Here is a 17,830-nt window from a genome sequence, read left to right on the forward strand (position 1 = left end):
TTTGGAATGAATAGATGAAGACAACATAAACTTAAACTGACAATTGAAAGCTAGAGTCCGAAATGTAGAATTTTCAATAATAGGTCTTTGTAATTAATTAAAACTTTGTAATTCCCAAAAAAAATAGGAGTTAAAACTGTTGTATTTTTTAAGTATATAGAGTTAGGAAACTCGAGTGAAACTATACCCGTGAGCTATTAATATTCTTTACTTCATATTTTTTATCTATTAGATTTATGATTTATAAAAGTTAGAGTTAAAAATATTTATTGAGATAATTCACACATAAAGTTAACATGGATGAAGTCACTGACAAAAACTACTATATATATTCGTGATATGTGTAAGGTTGATGCATCTAATATATGATAATTTATATTATACAGTTAATTCTTTATTACTTTTTATATTTTTTCAACACGACTCATATATTGGATGCAGCACCTTACAAAGTAAATACTTTATTATGTATATAGTCATTGAAAAATACTATATGTGTTTGAAAAGAGTAGCCGTTGAGTTTCTTATAAGTATTATGTTCTTCTCGTGAGCTCAACTTTTTACGAACAAAATATGGTAAATTCAGTAATTTAAAAGAAATATTTGTAGTTAAAAGCGCATAGTTTAAGCCTAATTGAATAAAGTTTATTTGACTTTGACTTATGTATTTGAGGTAAAAACTAAAAATATATAATTAAATAACAATGTTTTGTATAACCACAAGAGCCGCATTAAATGAAATTTAGTAAAGTAACTAATTGAAATTTACTTTTAAAATCATCAGATATAGATAAAAGTAAAGTTCATTAGTAAAGATTTACACAAAATGTTAAAGTTTGGTTCTAATTAACTTAGTGATTTATTGTATTACTCTATAGACTCTCCTTACAAATCCAGAATCACAATTTCACCATAGCTCTAGATATAATAGATTTGTTACTTGAAAATATAGAGAAAGCTAATCTGTAACCAATAAGAACACAGAACGCGAAACATAACCTCTCTTCAACAAACATAACCTTTTTGGAACTATATCTATTGATTTCTTTGAAAAATAACTAACCAAAGATTGCTTAATATTCATTATAAGTATGATAGTAATCTTTTGAAACTGATTGAATGAATTTTACGTAAGCTGTATAAGTGTATAGCTTACATTTTAAGTTTAAAGCTTTTATGGATGACATTACGGTAAACAGTTCAGAGCTTTCTAGCTTTTATAAGCTATGCTAATACATAACACATGAATGTCATCGTATTTTGTAAACATTGGAAGCAAATATATTTACACAGCGCGTTTGACTAAGGTTCATAGAATCACAACACTGATGCTTGCTGCATACCAACCTAGTTGTGCGAAGACCTTCGGGCGTACATTCTCCTGCCAAGCGGCGGCGGCAGTGCCGAGCAGGGCCACCAGAATAGCACAATGGAACAACATGGCACTAGTCACAAGTCAACATCACTTGGGAATCACTCGCGGGTTTTTGTCGTTAGCGAGCGAACACGATGCTCGACTGTCGGCGGCTGACTGCGGAGTGCGCGACAGGCAGGGGTTAGGGGGCCCGCACATGCGCGACAGGAGCCCCGCTGTCTCGCATGCGTCGACAGTGCGGACTTAGCACGTGACGCAATCCTCCTCACCCCAACGCACCCTGCGACGTCATAATCGCGTTAAAAATATATCTTAATGAACGCTAAACTTGCAATTAAACTCCAAAAAAGCTCACAAGTTTGCCCTTGTTTAATATAAACACAAAAATTGATCCGCGAGACAATGTGTAACCTAGCAACGCACGTAAACAACTTGTCCATTAACAACAGGATGTTGAGCTCAATGCGTTAAGAAAGCTATTAGTTCTCACTTCCGGAAAAACTGGGCTCTACTTTTGCTGTTAATTACTATTATTACCAATGAACTGTAGAGACAAGAAGTACTAATAAACCTGCCCCGACATCGCCTGTATTCGAGAAGAAATAAAAGTACATATCTGCGACGAGCAGTTTTAAACTTTCACTAATCAAATTCAAATATTTTTATTCAAAATAGGATCACGAGTTTTGAACACTATCTGGAATCTTGTAGTAAAAGCGTATACAACGCCCCACAGAAGATTTACTAACTCGACTTAGCCGAGTAGTAGGCATTATAAGTTTATGTCTGTTCCTGGTGTTAACATTATGGTTATGGCAGTTTCTAACAAATTCACAATTGCCTCTACAGTCCTTATCCTTGCCTATGTCCACCAAATATAACATCGAAAGTTTTCAAGAGTTTCGTAGCTCCCTTTTACAATACGAAATCAGACTCATTATTTAACACTACATTAAATTAAACATCCATTTCTAACGTAAATAAATGTGCTTTGAAACGTATTGTTCGGCTACAAAGAGTCGTAAGTGCCGGAACACAGAAATACGAGTGTGGGTTTATCGAAATAAAAACTATTTGTACACTGGAGGGGTTGTTCGTGTATTCATTATTATTAAAACGCAAAGTTACACGCTGGTGATTTTGTGCTGGGATGTTGGAACTATGTCAAAGTAATTCATATTGTTCTGTGCCGGAGTTTCGATAGCTTAGGGCCGTGAGAAAATCAATAAAATAAACATTTATAATTTATACTATACGTTGTTTACTGCTTCATAGTTAAGTAGCTTCGTGACTAGAGCTTTTATTAATCGTTCTGCTTGCCAATAGCTTAGATAATAATATAATATTATAATCAAACAAAATATCTATTAATAATATGTGCGTTTTTGCGAGTTAATAGATAACAAATTAATATTTTGGTTTTATTTCTGTGTACTGAAAAAAGCACAAAGTTTATTTAACGACTTATCTCTGAAGCGTACTTTCATTGGCAGATGTTTTTTATGAAAATAAGGGACGAGACGAGCAGGACGTTCAGCTGATGGTAATTCATACGCCCTACCCATTACAATGCAGTGCTGCTTGCAGGATTTTTGTAAATGGAGAAGACTAGGCTTGGAGTTTCCATGCGAGATCGAATCAGAAATGACGAGATCTGTAGGAGAACCAAAGTCACCGTCATAGCCCAAATGATTTCGAAACTAAAGTTTTTTTTTTTATATGAGAGGGGGCAAACGGGCAAGAGGCTCACGGGATGGGGAGAGGTGAGGCAACCGCCCATGGACATCCGCAACAACAGGTGTGTCAGGAAATGCGTTGCCGGCATTTAAGGTGGGAGTATACTTTTTTCTTGAAGGTCCATAAGTCGTATCTGTTCGGGAAGACCGCTGCCGGTAGTTGATTCCACAAAGTGGCTGTGCGAGGCAAGAAATTTCGAAGAAAACGCGCGGTTGTGGAATGCCAGACGTATACGTGATGCGGATGGTACTTTGCACGTAATGTCCGATGGTGGAATTCGGCCGCTGGAATCAACCCGAACAGCTCCTCTGAGCACTCCCCGTGATAAATGCGGTAGAAGATGCAGAGACAACCCACATCTCTACGCAATGCTAGAGAATCAAGCCGATCGGAGATGACTTGATCGTCGATGATTCGAGCCGCTCTTCGTTGAATGCGGTCAAATGGAAGAAGCTGGTACTGGGGAGCACCCGCCCAGAGGTGAGAACAGTACTCCATGTGACGCCGAATTTGCGCCTTATAAAGTTGCAGGCGGTGGCTTTTAGTGAAGTACTGTCTCGCCTTACTGAGTACACCAAGCTTTTTAGAGGCCAGTTTGGCCTTCTCTTCCAAGTGACCACGGAACTGAACGTCGCTCGATATATCGACGCCAAGTATGCCAATACAAGCTGCGGCAGTTAGAGGAGTGATCTCGAATCGAGGGGATACGACAAAGGGAGACTTTTTAGTGGTGAACGCACAAACTTGTCCTCTTGGGATTGAATTGGACTTAATCTTGTCGGCCCCATTCCGAGACTTTGCAAAGCATAGTCTCGATTTCAGACACAAGTTTGATCCGGTTCTCGTCGACGCTATCCCGGGACATGTTGGCACGGCCGGTGTAGGAAGCATACCCCGTGCTGTCATCCGCATAGCAATGAATATTGCTGATTTGCAGCATATCATTGATATGCAGAAGAAACAGCGTAGGGGATAGCACACAGCCTTGCGGGACACCAGAGTTTATGGGTTTTAAGTCGGAGCATGCACCGTTGATAACAACCTTGATGCTCCGATCAGCCAAAAAGCTATTGACCCATTTGCACGACTTCTCGGGAAGCCCATAGGATGGCAGTTTCGCTATAAGCGCTTTATGCCACACCCGATCAAAGGCCTTCGCTATGTCCAAACTCACCGCCAACGCCTCTCCCTTCGACTCAACCGCTTGCGCCCATTTATGGGTGAGGTACGCAAGAAGATCACCAGCTGAGCGACCCTGACGGAAACCGTACTGGCAGTCGCTGATCAGCTGGTGCCTCTCTAGGTATCCCAAGAGCTGGCGGTTGATGATCGACTCCATTACTTTGGAGAAAATGGAGGTAATGGCAATGGGGCGGTAGTTGGACGGATCTGAGCGTACACCTTTCTTAGGGATCGGGTGCACTAAAGCCGCCTTCCATAATTTCGGGACTACGCCTGATGAGTAGGAGAGCCGGAAAATACGGGTAAGGACCGGCGCCAGTTCCGGAGCACATGTCCGCAGCACTATCGGGGGAATGCCATCGGGCCCGCTCGATTTGTGAATGTCCAAGGTGAGAGGCGCCTTAAGCACGGCACCATGCCGGATTTTTACCTCCGGCATATAAGAATCGCACCGCGGAATATGCGGTGGTGGTGCACCTTGGTCATCCAGAGTCGAGTTGGACGCGAAGAGGGAGCCCAGGAGATCAGCTTTCTCTTTCGCGTCATGGGCCTGCGAGTCATCATCCCTGTGCAGTGGCGGAATGGCTGGCTGGCAGAAGTTTCCTTGGACAGTCTTGGCGAGCGACCAGAACGCACGAGTTCCCGAGGGAAGGTGTGCAAGTCTCTCGCCAATTCTGCCAATGTGCTTCGACTTCGCGTCAGCAATAACTCTTTTGAAGGACCTGGAGGCATGACTGAAGTGTTTTTTAAGTTTACTGGAATTCACATCCCTAGATACCACCGCATTGACCCAAGCCTGATAGCACTCCTGCTTTCGGCGAGAGGCCATTTTGCAGGAGCGGTCAAACCATGATTGGGACCTGCCACCGATAGGCACAGAGGAGGATGGAATGAAGAGTTCCATACCTTGCAGTACCATATCAGCAACAGCGTCAGCAGCGGCATCTGGATCTCCCAGCGAAAAACAGATCTGCCTCCACGGGTAGGATGCAAAAAAGCACCGCATCTCGTCCCACTCTGCTGACCTATAGTGCCACACGCGGCGACAGCCTAAGAAGCGGGGCCGTGTTAGGCGCGTGATCGGCACGGTGCTCCGGATCAGGGCGTGGTCCGACGATCCCAGAGGAGGGTCAATGGAAACTAGGTAGCCGTCCGGATGTGGATCAACAGAAGGTCCAACAGTGAAGGTCTCTCATCTTGCACATCTGGGATTCGCGTTGGCGCAATAACCAGTTGCGTCAGACCATATGCTAAGGCGAAGTCGTGAACAGATCTCCCTGCATGATCGGTGGTACGTGCGCCTAGCCATTCGGCGTGGTGGGCGTTAAAATCGCCAAGAAACACGATCTCTGCAGTAGGGATCTGCTCCAACACGGAATCTGTAGCCATTTGGATGTGTTCAAGGAGCCGGTCAGTCTCTGCGTTACCGCTATGGGACCTATACAGGCATGCGTAGATTCGCGGATGGTCATTGCAGTCTACACGCAGCCAGATGATGGATAGGTGCTGTCCTTCAAGAAAACTCAGACGTCGAGAACAGACATCCTCCCTGACGTAAACGCACACGCCAGCCCGTGGTATAAAGGAGTGTTAAAATTATACTCCGGGTAGGAAAGGTAAGATGAATCAGCCAGGGAGGATTCCTATATCTCGGTTACAAAGAGCAGGGCCGGCTTCGCCATCTCCAGGTGAAAGTGGACGGCATTTAAATTTGAGCGAAGCCCCCTGATGTTGCAAAAGTCCACAGCGAGTGTGGAGGAGGGTGATTTGAGCCTCCTGCTCTGTTTGCCCCGAGTCAGCGCAGATTTGCCCCCTCCAGAATACGCGAGGCAGCCTGGGCAACCACTGTTAGGTACAGGCCGTAATTGTGGACGCCCAGGGACGGATTCTCCAAGGCTGCATAGCCTGGTACCGTCCTGGAGTAGTCTCGTTTTAGTCTGTGCTGCCATTTGTATTTGGGAGGGGGGGTGTAGGCCTCCGGATACCCCACTCACCGGACGAAACACAGCGGCATAGCCGCTATTTCACGCCGGTTTCGAGTTGGGGAGTGGTATTCCTCCGGGCGTGCCGGCCCAATTCGGTTGTGTCCGTGAGGACCCAACATGGCACTACCACTCCTAAAGTGGCAGTGCGCAGGGCATATAGTTCGACGGAAAGATGACCGGTGGGGGCAGTAAAGTCTTTAAATGACCAATTGCCGGAACACGCAGTGCTGATAGGCCCCCCACAAGATGGATTGTTGATCTGGTCTAGAACGCCGGAATACGTTGGATGAAGGCAGCGCAGGACCGATCGTCGTCCTAGATCTTTGGGAGAGGCCTTTGGCCAGCTGTGGATGTCTTCCGGCTGATGATAATGATGACTTGACTCAGATTACCGATAATTGAACATCTTTCAAAACATATACAATAATAGCAATCTTAGTCTTAATGATTAGAAAGAAATTGTTAATATTTGACTGATACATCAATTGTCAGACAAACTTATAAGCCTTCTTACTACTAGTCTAAGTTGATTAAGTCAGTCTTTCGTGGGGCGATGTATATGCTTTTACAAAAAGATCTCAGAAAATGTTCAAAACTAGATTTGACCTCTGGGTGACTTAACGACTCCATTTGCCATTTCTTCAAATCATATGTCCTTCTTATTTCCACGATTTAAATATAAAGATACTCAAATTAACGAACTAATGTTAGGGTCGGCTCGGTATTAGAGCTGCGTCTTAGCGATGTCATTTGTATTCCTAACATGACGCCGGTAAGTGAATACTTCCGTTGGTATCCGATTCGACACACTTCACAGACAAATTAAGAGCCGTTGTAATATAGCTAGGCACAGGATGCCGGCTAGATTATGGGTACCACAACGGCGCCTATTCCTGCCGTGAAGCAGTAATGTGTACGCATAACTGTGTTTCGGTCTGAAGGGCGCCGTAGCTAGTGAAATTACTTGGCAAATAAAACTTAACATCTTATGTCTCAAGGTGACACGAGCACAGGTGTAGTGCAGCTCAGAATTTTTGGGGTTTTTCAAGAATACTGAGCGGCACTGCATTGTAATGGGCAGGGCGTATCCATTACCATCATCTGTACGTCCTGGTCGCCTCATCCCTTATTTTCATAAAAAAAATATGTAATTGCACTAGGTTCTAAGTTTGTCACTTAAACAAATACAAACTTAACGATACCAGAATCGGGAATACTAAGTGGAAATATAAAATTAAATGTGAGTAAATCTAGCTATAAATTATCGCTGGTCTATAAATATAGCAAGACGGACTAGAAAGGAGTTGAATCTCGCCTCTTAACTTTAAGTTAATTTAATCTTTTCATTAAAGTTAGACAGCTGGAAAATGGATTTCTTATTTTGTAGCTTCATTCCAATTAATATGACGATTTTTGCTATAAAGTTACCTTATTGAATTCTTATTGCGAATTGTTTTAGGAACGGTTAAAAAGATTATTCGCATCATTTAGTATTTATCAACTTATAATAAAAATACGCATACAAAAATTATATGTATGCGATAGATATAAACATTTTAAATATACGTGGATAATTTTTTTTATGAAAATATGGGACGGGACGAGCACCTGATGGTAATTGATACGCCCTGCCCATAACAATGCAGTGCCGCACAGTATTCTTGAAAAACCCAAAAGTTCTGAGCGGCTTGACAATGCTCTCGTCATCTCGAGACATAAGATTTAAGTCTCATTTGCCCAGTAGTCCCGTCAAATTAGACCAAAAAATAAGAGTAAAGTTACCTAAATTCCCACCAAGCTGAAAATCGGTAAGATTGTTTGAAATATCATTAAAAACAAAATTTGAAAGTTCCCCATCTTTCCCCTGTAAGGAAAAAATTTTATTCAAGGTCAAAAAAATGAGTTTTTTGCGATTTTCAGCAAAACGGTAAGTTTTATCATAAAAATATCTCAGATAAAAATTGTAGATCATAAAATTATCTACAAAAAATTAGTTAATACTTTTTTTTCTACGAGCCACCGTTTTTGAAATATAACGATTCAAAAAGTTGTAAAAGTTGGTGGGGATGAAATCCTAACTTGTGGCGTGTCGTGTGAAGGTGGAATTCGGCGGCAGGAATCAGGTTAAACAGCTCTTCGGAACACTCCCCGTGATAAATGCGGTAGAAGACACACAATGATGCGACGTCTCTACGCAACGCCAAGAGATCCAGCCGTTCACAGAGCACTGAGTCCCCGACAATTCGAGCTGCTCTACGTTGCACGCGGTCAAATGGATCGAGCAGATACTGGGGTGCGCCAGACCAGAGATGACAGCAATACTCCATGTGTGGCCGGACCTGCGCTTTGTAGAGCGCTAGAATGTGGGCCGGCTTGAAATATTGCCGTGCTCTATTGATGACGCCCAGCTTCTTCGAAGCCAATTTGGCTAATATTCAGTTATAATTTATATTTAGTAATAATTATTCTTTTAAATGACAAATAGAGTAAAAATTATTGACAAACTATATAAGCTTATATCAATTTATGGAAGAATTTTTGATCTCAGGTGAAAAGGGAAAAATAGGACATCTGGATTCGAACCAGAGTTGTCTGCTTCTTTACCCAATGTCCCGTCTGAGCTATTACAGTCTTGTTTGTAGTGGCGAAACTTACCTTTGTATTCTAATATTATTCTGTTTCTCATTAAAACACGGATAAAACTACATTTTTTTTAATTGAAACCTAGCTAGATCGATTTATCGCCCCCGAAATCCCCTCTAAACTAAATTTTACGAAAATTGTTGGAGCCGTTTCCGAGATTCAGATTATATATATACAAGAATTGCTCTTTTAAATATATTATAAGATATATGTTTGTAATATATAATAATTTTATTTATGTAGACGGCTCGATGTGATTGATTTCTGAGTGTGCACGTTTAAATACGCCCATACGTTAATAAAGCAATCCATTTAAGCGAAATTAATTAACAGGAATTATAATTCTTTAGTGTGACGTCAAGAGTGAAGCATAAATTATAAACATGTTCCCACTCTTGACTTATAAGAGAAATATAGCACTAACATTAACTTTATTAAAGTACTAAGCCGGCCCATTTATAAATTATCATTTTATATTCGTGAAGTTATTCTTGCTCCACTCGTTTGATAATTTGAATTAGTCTTTGTAAATAATGGTTTGTATTTGAACATTTTAATTTGCTGCTATTTTCATGCTAATGATTGGGCATTTTGCGTATCAGTAACTGTCTTCTTTCTCCAACGAATGCAAGAAAGTCAAAGAGGCATTTTGGAGACGTATATCATCCCCACCATCTGGATTGTGGCGGTCCTCCACAGTGCGGTTTTCCAGGAGCTTTCTTCCACGTACTACAAAGCTGTGGAATGAGCTTCCTTGTGCGGTATTTCCAGGACGATACGACATGGGAACCTTCAAAAAAAGCGCGTACACCTTCCTTAAAGGCCGGCAACGCTGCTGTGATTCCTCTGGTGTTGCAAGATAATGTGGGAGGCGGTGATCACTACGTAATAGTACGCTCGTTTGTTCTCCTATTCCATATAAAAAATAAAAAAAGACTGCTGGAGATTGAAGAATCTGTGACCTTTGTTCAGCTTCTGCACCCCGTGATCATTAATACTATAGCGTTACTTCATTCTTCATTCATACACACATCTATGGTAAGAAGCTGTGGATAGTTAAATAATCTATTATTTAACGTAATAAGTGCATGTTTTTTTCTAATCAGGACGCGGACACGCCCTGAGATGTCTTCGGAACTATATTATTTGTATTCTTGCATTCTCTACTGTTTATCCATTCTATTTTATGGGGTTCCTCTGCTTCTTGTGCAGTAAGATATTTTCAGGCTTTAGATATAGTAATTATGTGTTTTGTTCCACGTATTATCTTTCTATTTAATATTATATTTGCTGACTACACACTCGATAATTACCAAATCTCTGTCGACATCTTTCTTAGAATTGGAAACATTGCTAGGTCAGGACTGCTCTACAGACTACTATCTATCCGACGCCCACGTCACTTAACTCCAGCGACCAACCGCGTTTGGCATTATAAATTAGCAGATTGGGATAGGATGGGTTCATATTTGTATCCTTTTGGCAGATTTTCTTTCCCAGTGCCTGTGCTGTTCCAATTGCCGATGTGATACTAAAGGGCATGAATATTTTCATACCAAGCTCTGTAGTACCAGTCTGTGACAAATCACAGGCCTGATTCGATGCGTCAGTTAAAAACAGAAGTATTGAACCTGGGTTGCGGGGTCCTAAAAAAAGTTATAATAAAATCTCTTTGGTTGTTTTAATTCTATCTGGGTGGTTTTGATGACATTTAAAACATTATATTTCAAAAATAGAAACAAACAAGGTAAATGTTGGTAGCAACATTTATGGCTACCTAATCCGGGAATTTTCTAACCAGAATATCACTTTGACTGTTACAGATAAAATAGACGACGAAATGGAGAGATACGACTCCTATACTACAAATTAATGTCGTCGTTTAACATTACTGGCGCACCCCAGTATCAGCTCGAACCATTTGACCGCGTGCAACGCAGAGCAGCTCGAATTGTCGGGGACCCAGTGCTCTGTGAACGGCTGGATCACTTGGCGTTGCGTAGAGACGTCGCTTCATTGTGTGTCTTCTACCGCATTTATCACGGGGAGTGTTCCGAAGAGCTGTTTAACCTGATTCCTGCCGCCGAATTCCACCTTCGCACGATACGCCACAAGTTAGGTTATCATCCTTACCATCTGGATGTGTGGCGGTCCTCCACAGTGCGGTTTTCAAGGAGCTTTCTTCCACGTACTACGAAGCTGTGGAATGAACTTCCTTGTGCGGTGTTTTCGGGACGATACGACATGGGTACCTTCAAAAAAAGCGCGTACACCTTCCTTAAAGGCCGGCAACGCTCCTGTGATCACTTAACAACAGGTGACCCGTACGCTTGTATGTCCTCCTATTCCATAAAAAAAAATCAGACAAAAAAAGAAATCAGAAAATAGACGATTGCTCCTTGAAATGTCTTGACATGCTCCGTGTTAAAGAAAATATGTTTGGGTGTCCTCAATTGCTCTCGCAAGGTCAGGTTTCGGGTACGACGTTGCTCTTCACAATTTAATCCGGTCGAAGAGTGCCACTGACTAGATTGTTTGTCAATCATAACAAATACTTCTCTAGCATTGATCTCATCCATCTTATCGATAGTGCTCATAAGCTCAAACTAAAAAACAAACTTTTTCCTAAACCTAAAATTTTGATAATTTTTGCATTTAGATAGTTTTTTTTAAATATTATAATATATTCTTGTTTGCACATTTATAAGATATTTTTCATATACTTAAAAATGCTTACGCAAATATATTTTTTTGAAAAATTAAGTGAGAATGCTTAGGAATACTATTAGGTAAGTAGTTAAGTTTGTTAACATAACTATAAATTAAAAATAATTTGTTTAGCATTATCTGTTAGTGTTTTTTTCTACAACAAATAAATAAAATAAAAAATATAACATAATAACATACTTATATGAATTTATAAGAGTACTATACCTTTTGAACATATTTAAAAAGATTTTAGTTGTTGTACTCATATTTTAAAACCCATAATTCGGTTTAATCCAAAATAAAGTCCTACAAATTTCAACTAACTCAAAAGTAAACATTATAGGACTGCAGAACTTTACTAAAAGTAATCTCAATTAGTAGGTATATAACGGGCACAAAATGGCGCACTTTTATGAGCGCGGTCGTCTAGGTACAGAACAAAATGTAAATAAATTCCTGGATTCCTGAACGCTGCGCAAACTTTTGATCTAGGATTAAATTGCAACATACTGACACTCCGTTACTGCATACTTTTAAATATTTAATGAGCTTATAGTGAGCTAAACGTTTTGTGGCTTCGAGTAATTTGTAATTAAAAAATAACTTTCATTATTTATGTTCTCATACTTTTAATAATAAATATTATAATGAGAAAGGATCGGAAGGAAGGACAGAATCGGCCCTTGTTCACTACGATTTCTTCAATAATTTCAGACGGCAAATTGCATACGCTCTCCAATATTTACTATTATAGTTTTGCAAATTGAGTATGAGAAAAATTACTAATCAGAACGCTCGCTGTCTCATACTACTATCTTCATTCGTGATATACCTAGATTTATTATAATATCACTATAGTGTACTTTACAATGTCACTAAAACCAGGTTGTTAAATTATATAAGAAATGCAGTCATTTTGACATTATAAGTTCACGATTTATTATTACATTTTGCTTAAACGCTTCAAACATATCTTTCGTTTCCATAGACTATATTCTGTTTATAGTCGATTGACAATCTACCATTTAATTAATTATAATTATGATATTACAATTTCACTATATTAATAGTGAATAGTGAATAAATCGATGGTTCCACTGTATGCTAGGCGGAATCAATATTTAAACCACTTAAAATACCTACTTCTTGTTTAGTGATTTTCTCTGTTGCTTTAGTACAGAAAAAAAATGTAGTAGTTGGTTTTGATGTTTTTAATAAATAAATATCAATTATCAGATACTGTTGAATAAACTTATCTACGTTCACAATGAAACACACACATACACATCGATTTATTTATTATCCACCGCCGTGGCAGAAATTAAGCGAACCTTTAATATAGTAATACTAAGCCTTACCCCCTATACACAAAGCACAATCATAGTCCGTTTTAATCTATAGCTAGCGCCATCTAGGCATCTAGGACGTAAACTTTATTGACAGCCTCACAGAGTCTGTGAACTGTGTGGAGGTTTACCTGACATGAATTTCAAATCCCGCCCACCAAGGACGAGTCCTTCAAATTAAATTATAATATATGGAACTTGACTACAAATGTACGTTAGAATTTAACTTATACGAGTAACAGCTTATAACTAAACATAACAAACTGTAATAGATAATACATGATGCATAAGTAATTGGAACAATGATAAACTTATACAATACTACCCCCCACCGTGAGGGATTGAGCTTGTGAATGCATTTGTTTTGAAAACTAAAGAAATAATTTAATTAATTCACTAATTAATCCTAAACTAACAAAACACTCTTAAAGACAGACATGAACCGCCCACCGTAACACAAGGTAGAAACAAGAACGAAAAGAAATCTATGAATAACAAAAATTAAACCAATTTATCAGAATGCTTATCACTTAGGTAGGAAACAAAGCTTGTTAACATAACGTTTCAACAATTTATCCTTGCATTTAATAGTAACTACACGCGTGACATTATCCTTGCCTGAATGTTTTGAACTATTCTACCGAGAATCCATTTTGTTGGTGGCAAATTATCCTCCCTAATTATAACTATATTATCAACATCAGGTTCGGATTTTTTTATGGTCCACTTATACCTCTCATCTAAATTTAATAAATAATCTTTGGACCATCTATGCCAAAAATCATTAGTAATCTTTTGAACTAATTTCCATCTACTTGTTAAATTTACATTTTCAGCATGATTAATGTAATAACTATCACAAACGTTAACAAGAGGTTCTCCTACCAGGAAATGGCCGGGTGTCAAGGGGAGAGGGTCTACCGGATTGTCACTTAACTGACTCAATGGTCGTGAATTCAGACAGGACTCTATTTGTACCAACACTGTGGTCATCTCCTCATAGGTTAGAGTATGATTACCTATCACCTTCTTAAAATGTGTCTTTGCCGAGCGAACCCCAGCCTCCCAAATTCCACCAAAATTTGGGCTTAAAGGAGGTATGTAGTGAAACGTTGTACCCTCCATTGCCAAAACATCCGCAATTTCTTGAGGGACTTTTGAAGTTAAGTCAGACACTGCTTCTATATGAATGGAAAGAGTCACCATACACACGAAAAGGCAAATATAACCTTTATAGGATTTGGCTCCCCTACCAGGAGAGAATCGGAAATTTATGTGACCCGCATAGTCCTGATGACTTAAAAACCTTACTTGGCTGCAACCGCACTTCTGGTAATTGACCCATCAGAGGAGTGGTTTTGCGTTGGGAGTATCTTATACATGTGACACAACAGCGAAAACATTTTTTAACTAACTGCCTGGCATGTATTACCCAAAACTTACTTCTGAGGTAATTGAGCATTGCTTGAGGTCCGCCATGCATTGTTGAGATATGAGCGTCCTGTACGATGACCTGGGTAAGATGACTTACGTCAGGCATCACTATGGGATGTTTCTCGTCGTAACTCAACTTAGATAAAGTTATTCGACCACCTACTCTCAAAAGTCCCATTTCATCTAAAAACGGGTTGAGAATGTGCAGTTCCTTTTTCTTAGACTTTAGTTGCCTGATTTCCTCTTTAAATTTTAATGCCTGAACTTGTTTAATGCAACCTAGTAAAGAATCATTAATTTCCCTTGCAGTAATGAACTCCGGATGTTTCCTTCTTTCGTGTGCTTTTAATTTTAAATTTAAAAATCTATTAACATATGACACAATTCTTAACATTTTGTTCAGAGACGAATATTTACTCCAAAATAAATTGTTTTCTTCTTGCTTGAAACGTTGATTTGCGTCCACTTTCTTCAACGCAACTAAGGTCTTGATTTCCCCAGTTTTGCACGCTCTGACTTTTTCTTGTGTGCTGTATTCTGTTATTGGATAATTGATCAATGGTTGATGAAGAAATGCAGATCCCTTCCACCAAAGCATCTCTCTCTTTAATCCGACTTAGGTTGCAATCCTCTGGAAGCACAGTCTGCGGGGTTAAGTTTTGTTCCAACATGATTGAACTGATTACTGTCTAGAATGTTAAGAATTTCTGATACTCTATTACTTACAAAAGTTGTCCACCTAGACGGCAATCCTCGCAACCATGCTAGGACAACGGTTGAATCAGACCATGCGTGAAGCTTTTCTTTAGGCACAGCCATAACTTGTGCAACTTCATGCAGTAATTTTGTAGCCAGGACTGCACCGCACAATTCTATTCTAGGAATTGATAACTCCTTCTCAATCGGCGTCACTTTTGTTTTCGAGGCTAGGAGATGTACGTGAACATCAGAACCCTTTTCGTTTACTGAACGAAAGAACACAACCCCAGCGTAAGCTGTTTGGGAAGCGTCTGCAAACGCGTGCAATTCGACTTCACAATCTTGAGTAAAATGTAGCCACCTTGGAATTAAGAGGGTTTTCAGCTCAGTGAGTTGTGATCTGTATTTTAGCCATTCATTTAGCAAATCTACAGGAAGCTCATCGTCCCAAGCCAAACCTGACTTCCGCAGTTTTTGAATGAATACCTTAGCAGTCACGACAACGGGCGCGATCTAGCCCATTGGCTCGTATAGCCGAGCAATGTCGGACAACACTTGACGCTTTGTTGGTAATTTGTCAACTTCGGGCAAATCTACCGTGTACTGAAACTCGTCAGAATCTCTGTTCCAACAAATGCCCAAAATTTTAACCATTTTGTCTGCCTTAATGGGAATAGATGGAGCTGAACTTTGATTGTCTTGGTCAATGTACTGCAATAAAGCTCTACTGTTGCTGCTCCACTTCTGTAACTGAAAACCTCCTGCCTGCATAAGCTTATTCATTCCCTTATAAATTTCAATTGCCTCCTCTTCAGTTTGACAGCCCGTCATGAGATCGTCGATATAAAAATCCTTCATCGTTATTTCCGATGCGGTTGGATAATTGAGACGCTCGTCCTCTGCCAACCGTTGCAGAGACTTTACGGCCAAATGAGGTGCGCATGCCGTTCCAAAGGTGAGTGTGAGCAACTCGTACTGACCCAGAGGTTCATCAGAGTTGAATCTCCATAAGATCCTATGGAAACGCGTGTCCTCATCATAAAGGCGCACTTGCCTGTACATTTTGATTAAATCTGCAACGATAGATATAGGAAATATACGCCACCTCATCAGAATGTGTCAGATCTTGTTGTAGTTTGGGCCCGACAAGACGATTGTCGTTAAGAGATACGCCGTTCTTACCTTTGCAAGAGGCATCGAAGACAACTCGTACTTTGGTAGTTTCCTTATCTTCCCTTACAACGGCGTGATGTGGGAAATATACTGCCTTTGGCTCGTCCTTTATTTCGATCATATGATTTAAATCCAGATACTCTTGCATTACCTTGCAATATTCTTCCTTAAATTTTGGACTCCTTTGAAGTTTCCTTTCCAAATAATAAAATCTTTTCTCTGCTATCTCCTTTAATCATCCGTATTGACATTGTGGATCATCGCTCTTAAAAGGTAATCTGACTACAAATCTTCCTTCTCCATTTCTGAAAGTAGTTGAGTCGTAAAATTCTTCGCATTTTTCTTCTGTTTTAGTAAGTTTCTTTTGAATCAAGTTTGGCTCATTTTCTAACTCCCAGAATTGTTTTAATAAAAAATCTTCTCTTACTTGAACTTGTAGGCTTACCATTTTTCTGACACCAGTTGAATGTACTTGGGATACCTTCCCTGAAATTATCCACCCAAAGATGGTGTTTTGAGCTAATAAGTGTCCCTTTGGGTGTTTGATAATGACATTCAAGAGGACTTCGCCATACACTTCAGCTCCTAGTAAAATATCAATTCTACCAGGTGATTTGAATCCTGGGTCAGCTAGTGATAGGTTCTCAATATCTAACCAATCAGGTGACGAGATTTTGTTGGTGGGTAATCGAGAAATAACGGATTTTAATACATATGCTGAAATTTGAATAGACTTACTTGGATCACTACGCGACTCTATTTGGAAAGAAACCATGTGCTTTATACGCAATCGACCATCCCCTATACCTGACACGCAGCCACTAACTGACACTCGCTTAAGCCCTAATGTTTGTACTGTTTGCTCTGTGACAAAAGAGGCCTGTGAGCCTTGGTCGATCAAGGCGCGTAGAACACCGAATTGACCGCTGTCAGAAGATGCTCTCACAATTGCCGTCGCCAAAAGAACGTCGGCCAATCCGACGACTGTTTCTTCCCTTGCAAAATTGGCAACGACGTTCACTCTTTGATTGGGTGATGAAGGTTGACTGTTTTCTTGATTAGGTTGCTTTGATTGTGTGAATGTGTGGTTGTTCTCTGGTGTGTTTGTGAACCCTTGTTGTATTTCTCTTTCCTGATGAAGCAAAGAGTGATGTCGTTTACCACATCTACGACAGCTTGTTGTGTAACGACATTTCTTAACTGAATGGGTAGGTGCTAGACAGTTAAAATAAAGAGAATTTTTTTAGTTGTCCAAATCCCTTGCACTGATAGAGGAAATGATCTCCCGAACACGTGATACATTGATATTTCGTAGCGTCATCATGAACTGCGAATGATTTAATTTTCTCTATACGTTTTGCATTGTTGTGAGGAGTTTTAGACATTTGTTTGCTACTATCAATCATTTCCAGTGTCCTAAACCGTGACTCTAGGAATACTACTAATTCATCCCATTTAGGTAATGTGTCAGATGAAACACCACTGATAGTTATCTCCCTGGCGGAGTGACTCGTGATCTAGTTTGGACACGACTAGGAAAACGAGAA

At 39.9% G+C, this 17,830-nt stretch overlaps 2 protein-coding genes across 3 annotated transcripts in view; one reads left to right on the top strand and one right to left on the bottom strand.

Annotated features, from left to right (window-relative positions):
• LOC126979393 (semaphorin-1A) overlaps positions 1–1,526 on the bottom strand; it is a 543,171-nt gene extending 541,645 nt beyond the window's left edge. For both annotated transcript variants that reach the window (XM_050828672.1, XM_050828671.1), the window contains exon 1: positions 1,348–1,526. In XM_050828672.1, the coding sequence (XP_050684629.1) occupies positions 1,348–1,441 (94 nt within the window). In that variant the 5' untranslated portion in view covers positions 1,442–1,526. The remainder of the gene's footprint in view (positions 1–1,347) is intronic.
• LOC126979478 (G-protein coupled receptor dmsr-1-like) overlaps positions 1–17,830 on the top strand; it is a 416,322-nt gene that overhangs the window by 43,781 nt on the left and 354,711 nt on the right. The window lies entirely within an intron of this gene.

Source organism: Leptidea sinapis, chromosome 3 (assembly GCF_905404315.1).
Source record: "Leptidea sinapis chromosome 3, ilLepSina1.1, whole genome shotgun sequence".
NCBI classification, from domain to species: Eukaryota; Metazoa; Arthropoda; class Insecta; order Lepidoptera; family Pieridae; genus Leptidea; species Leptidea sinapis.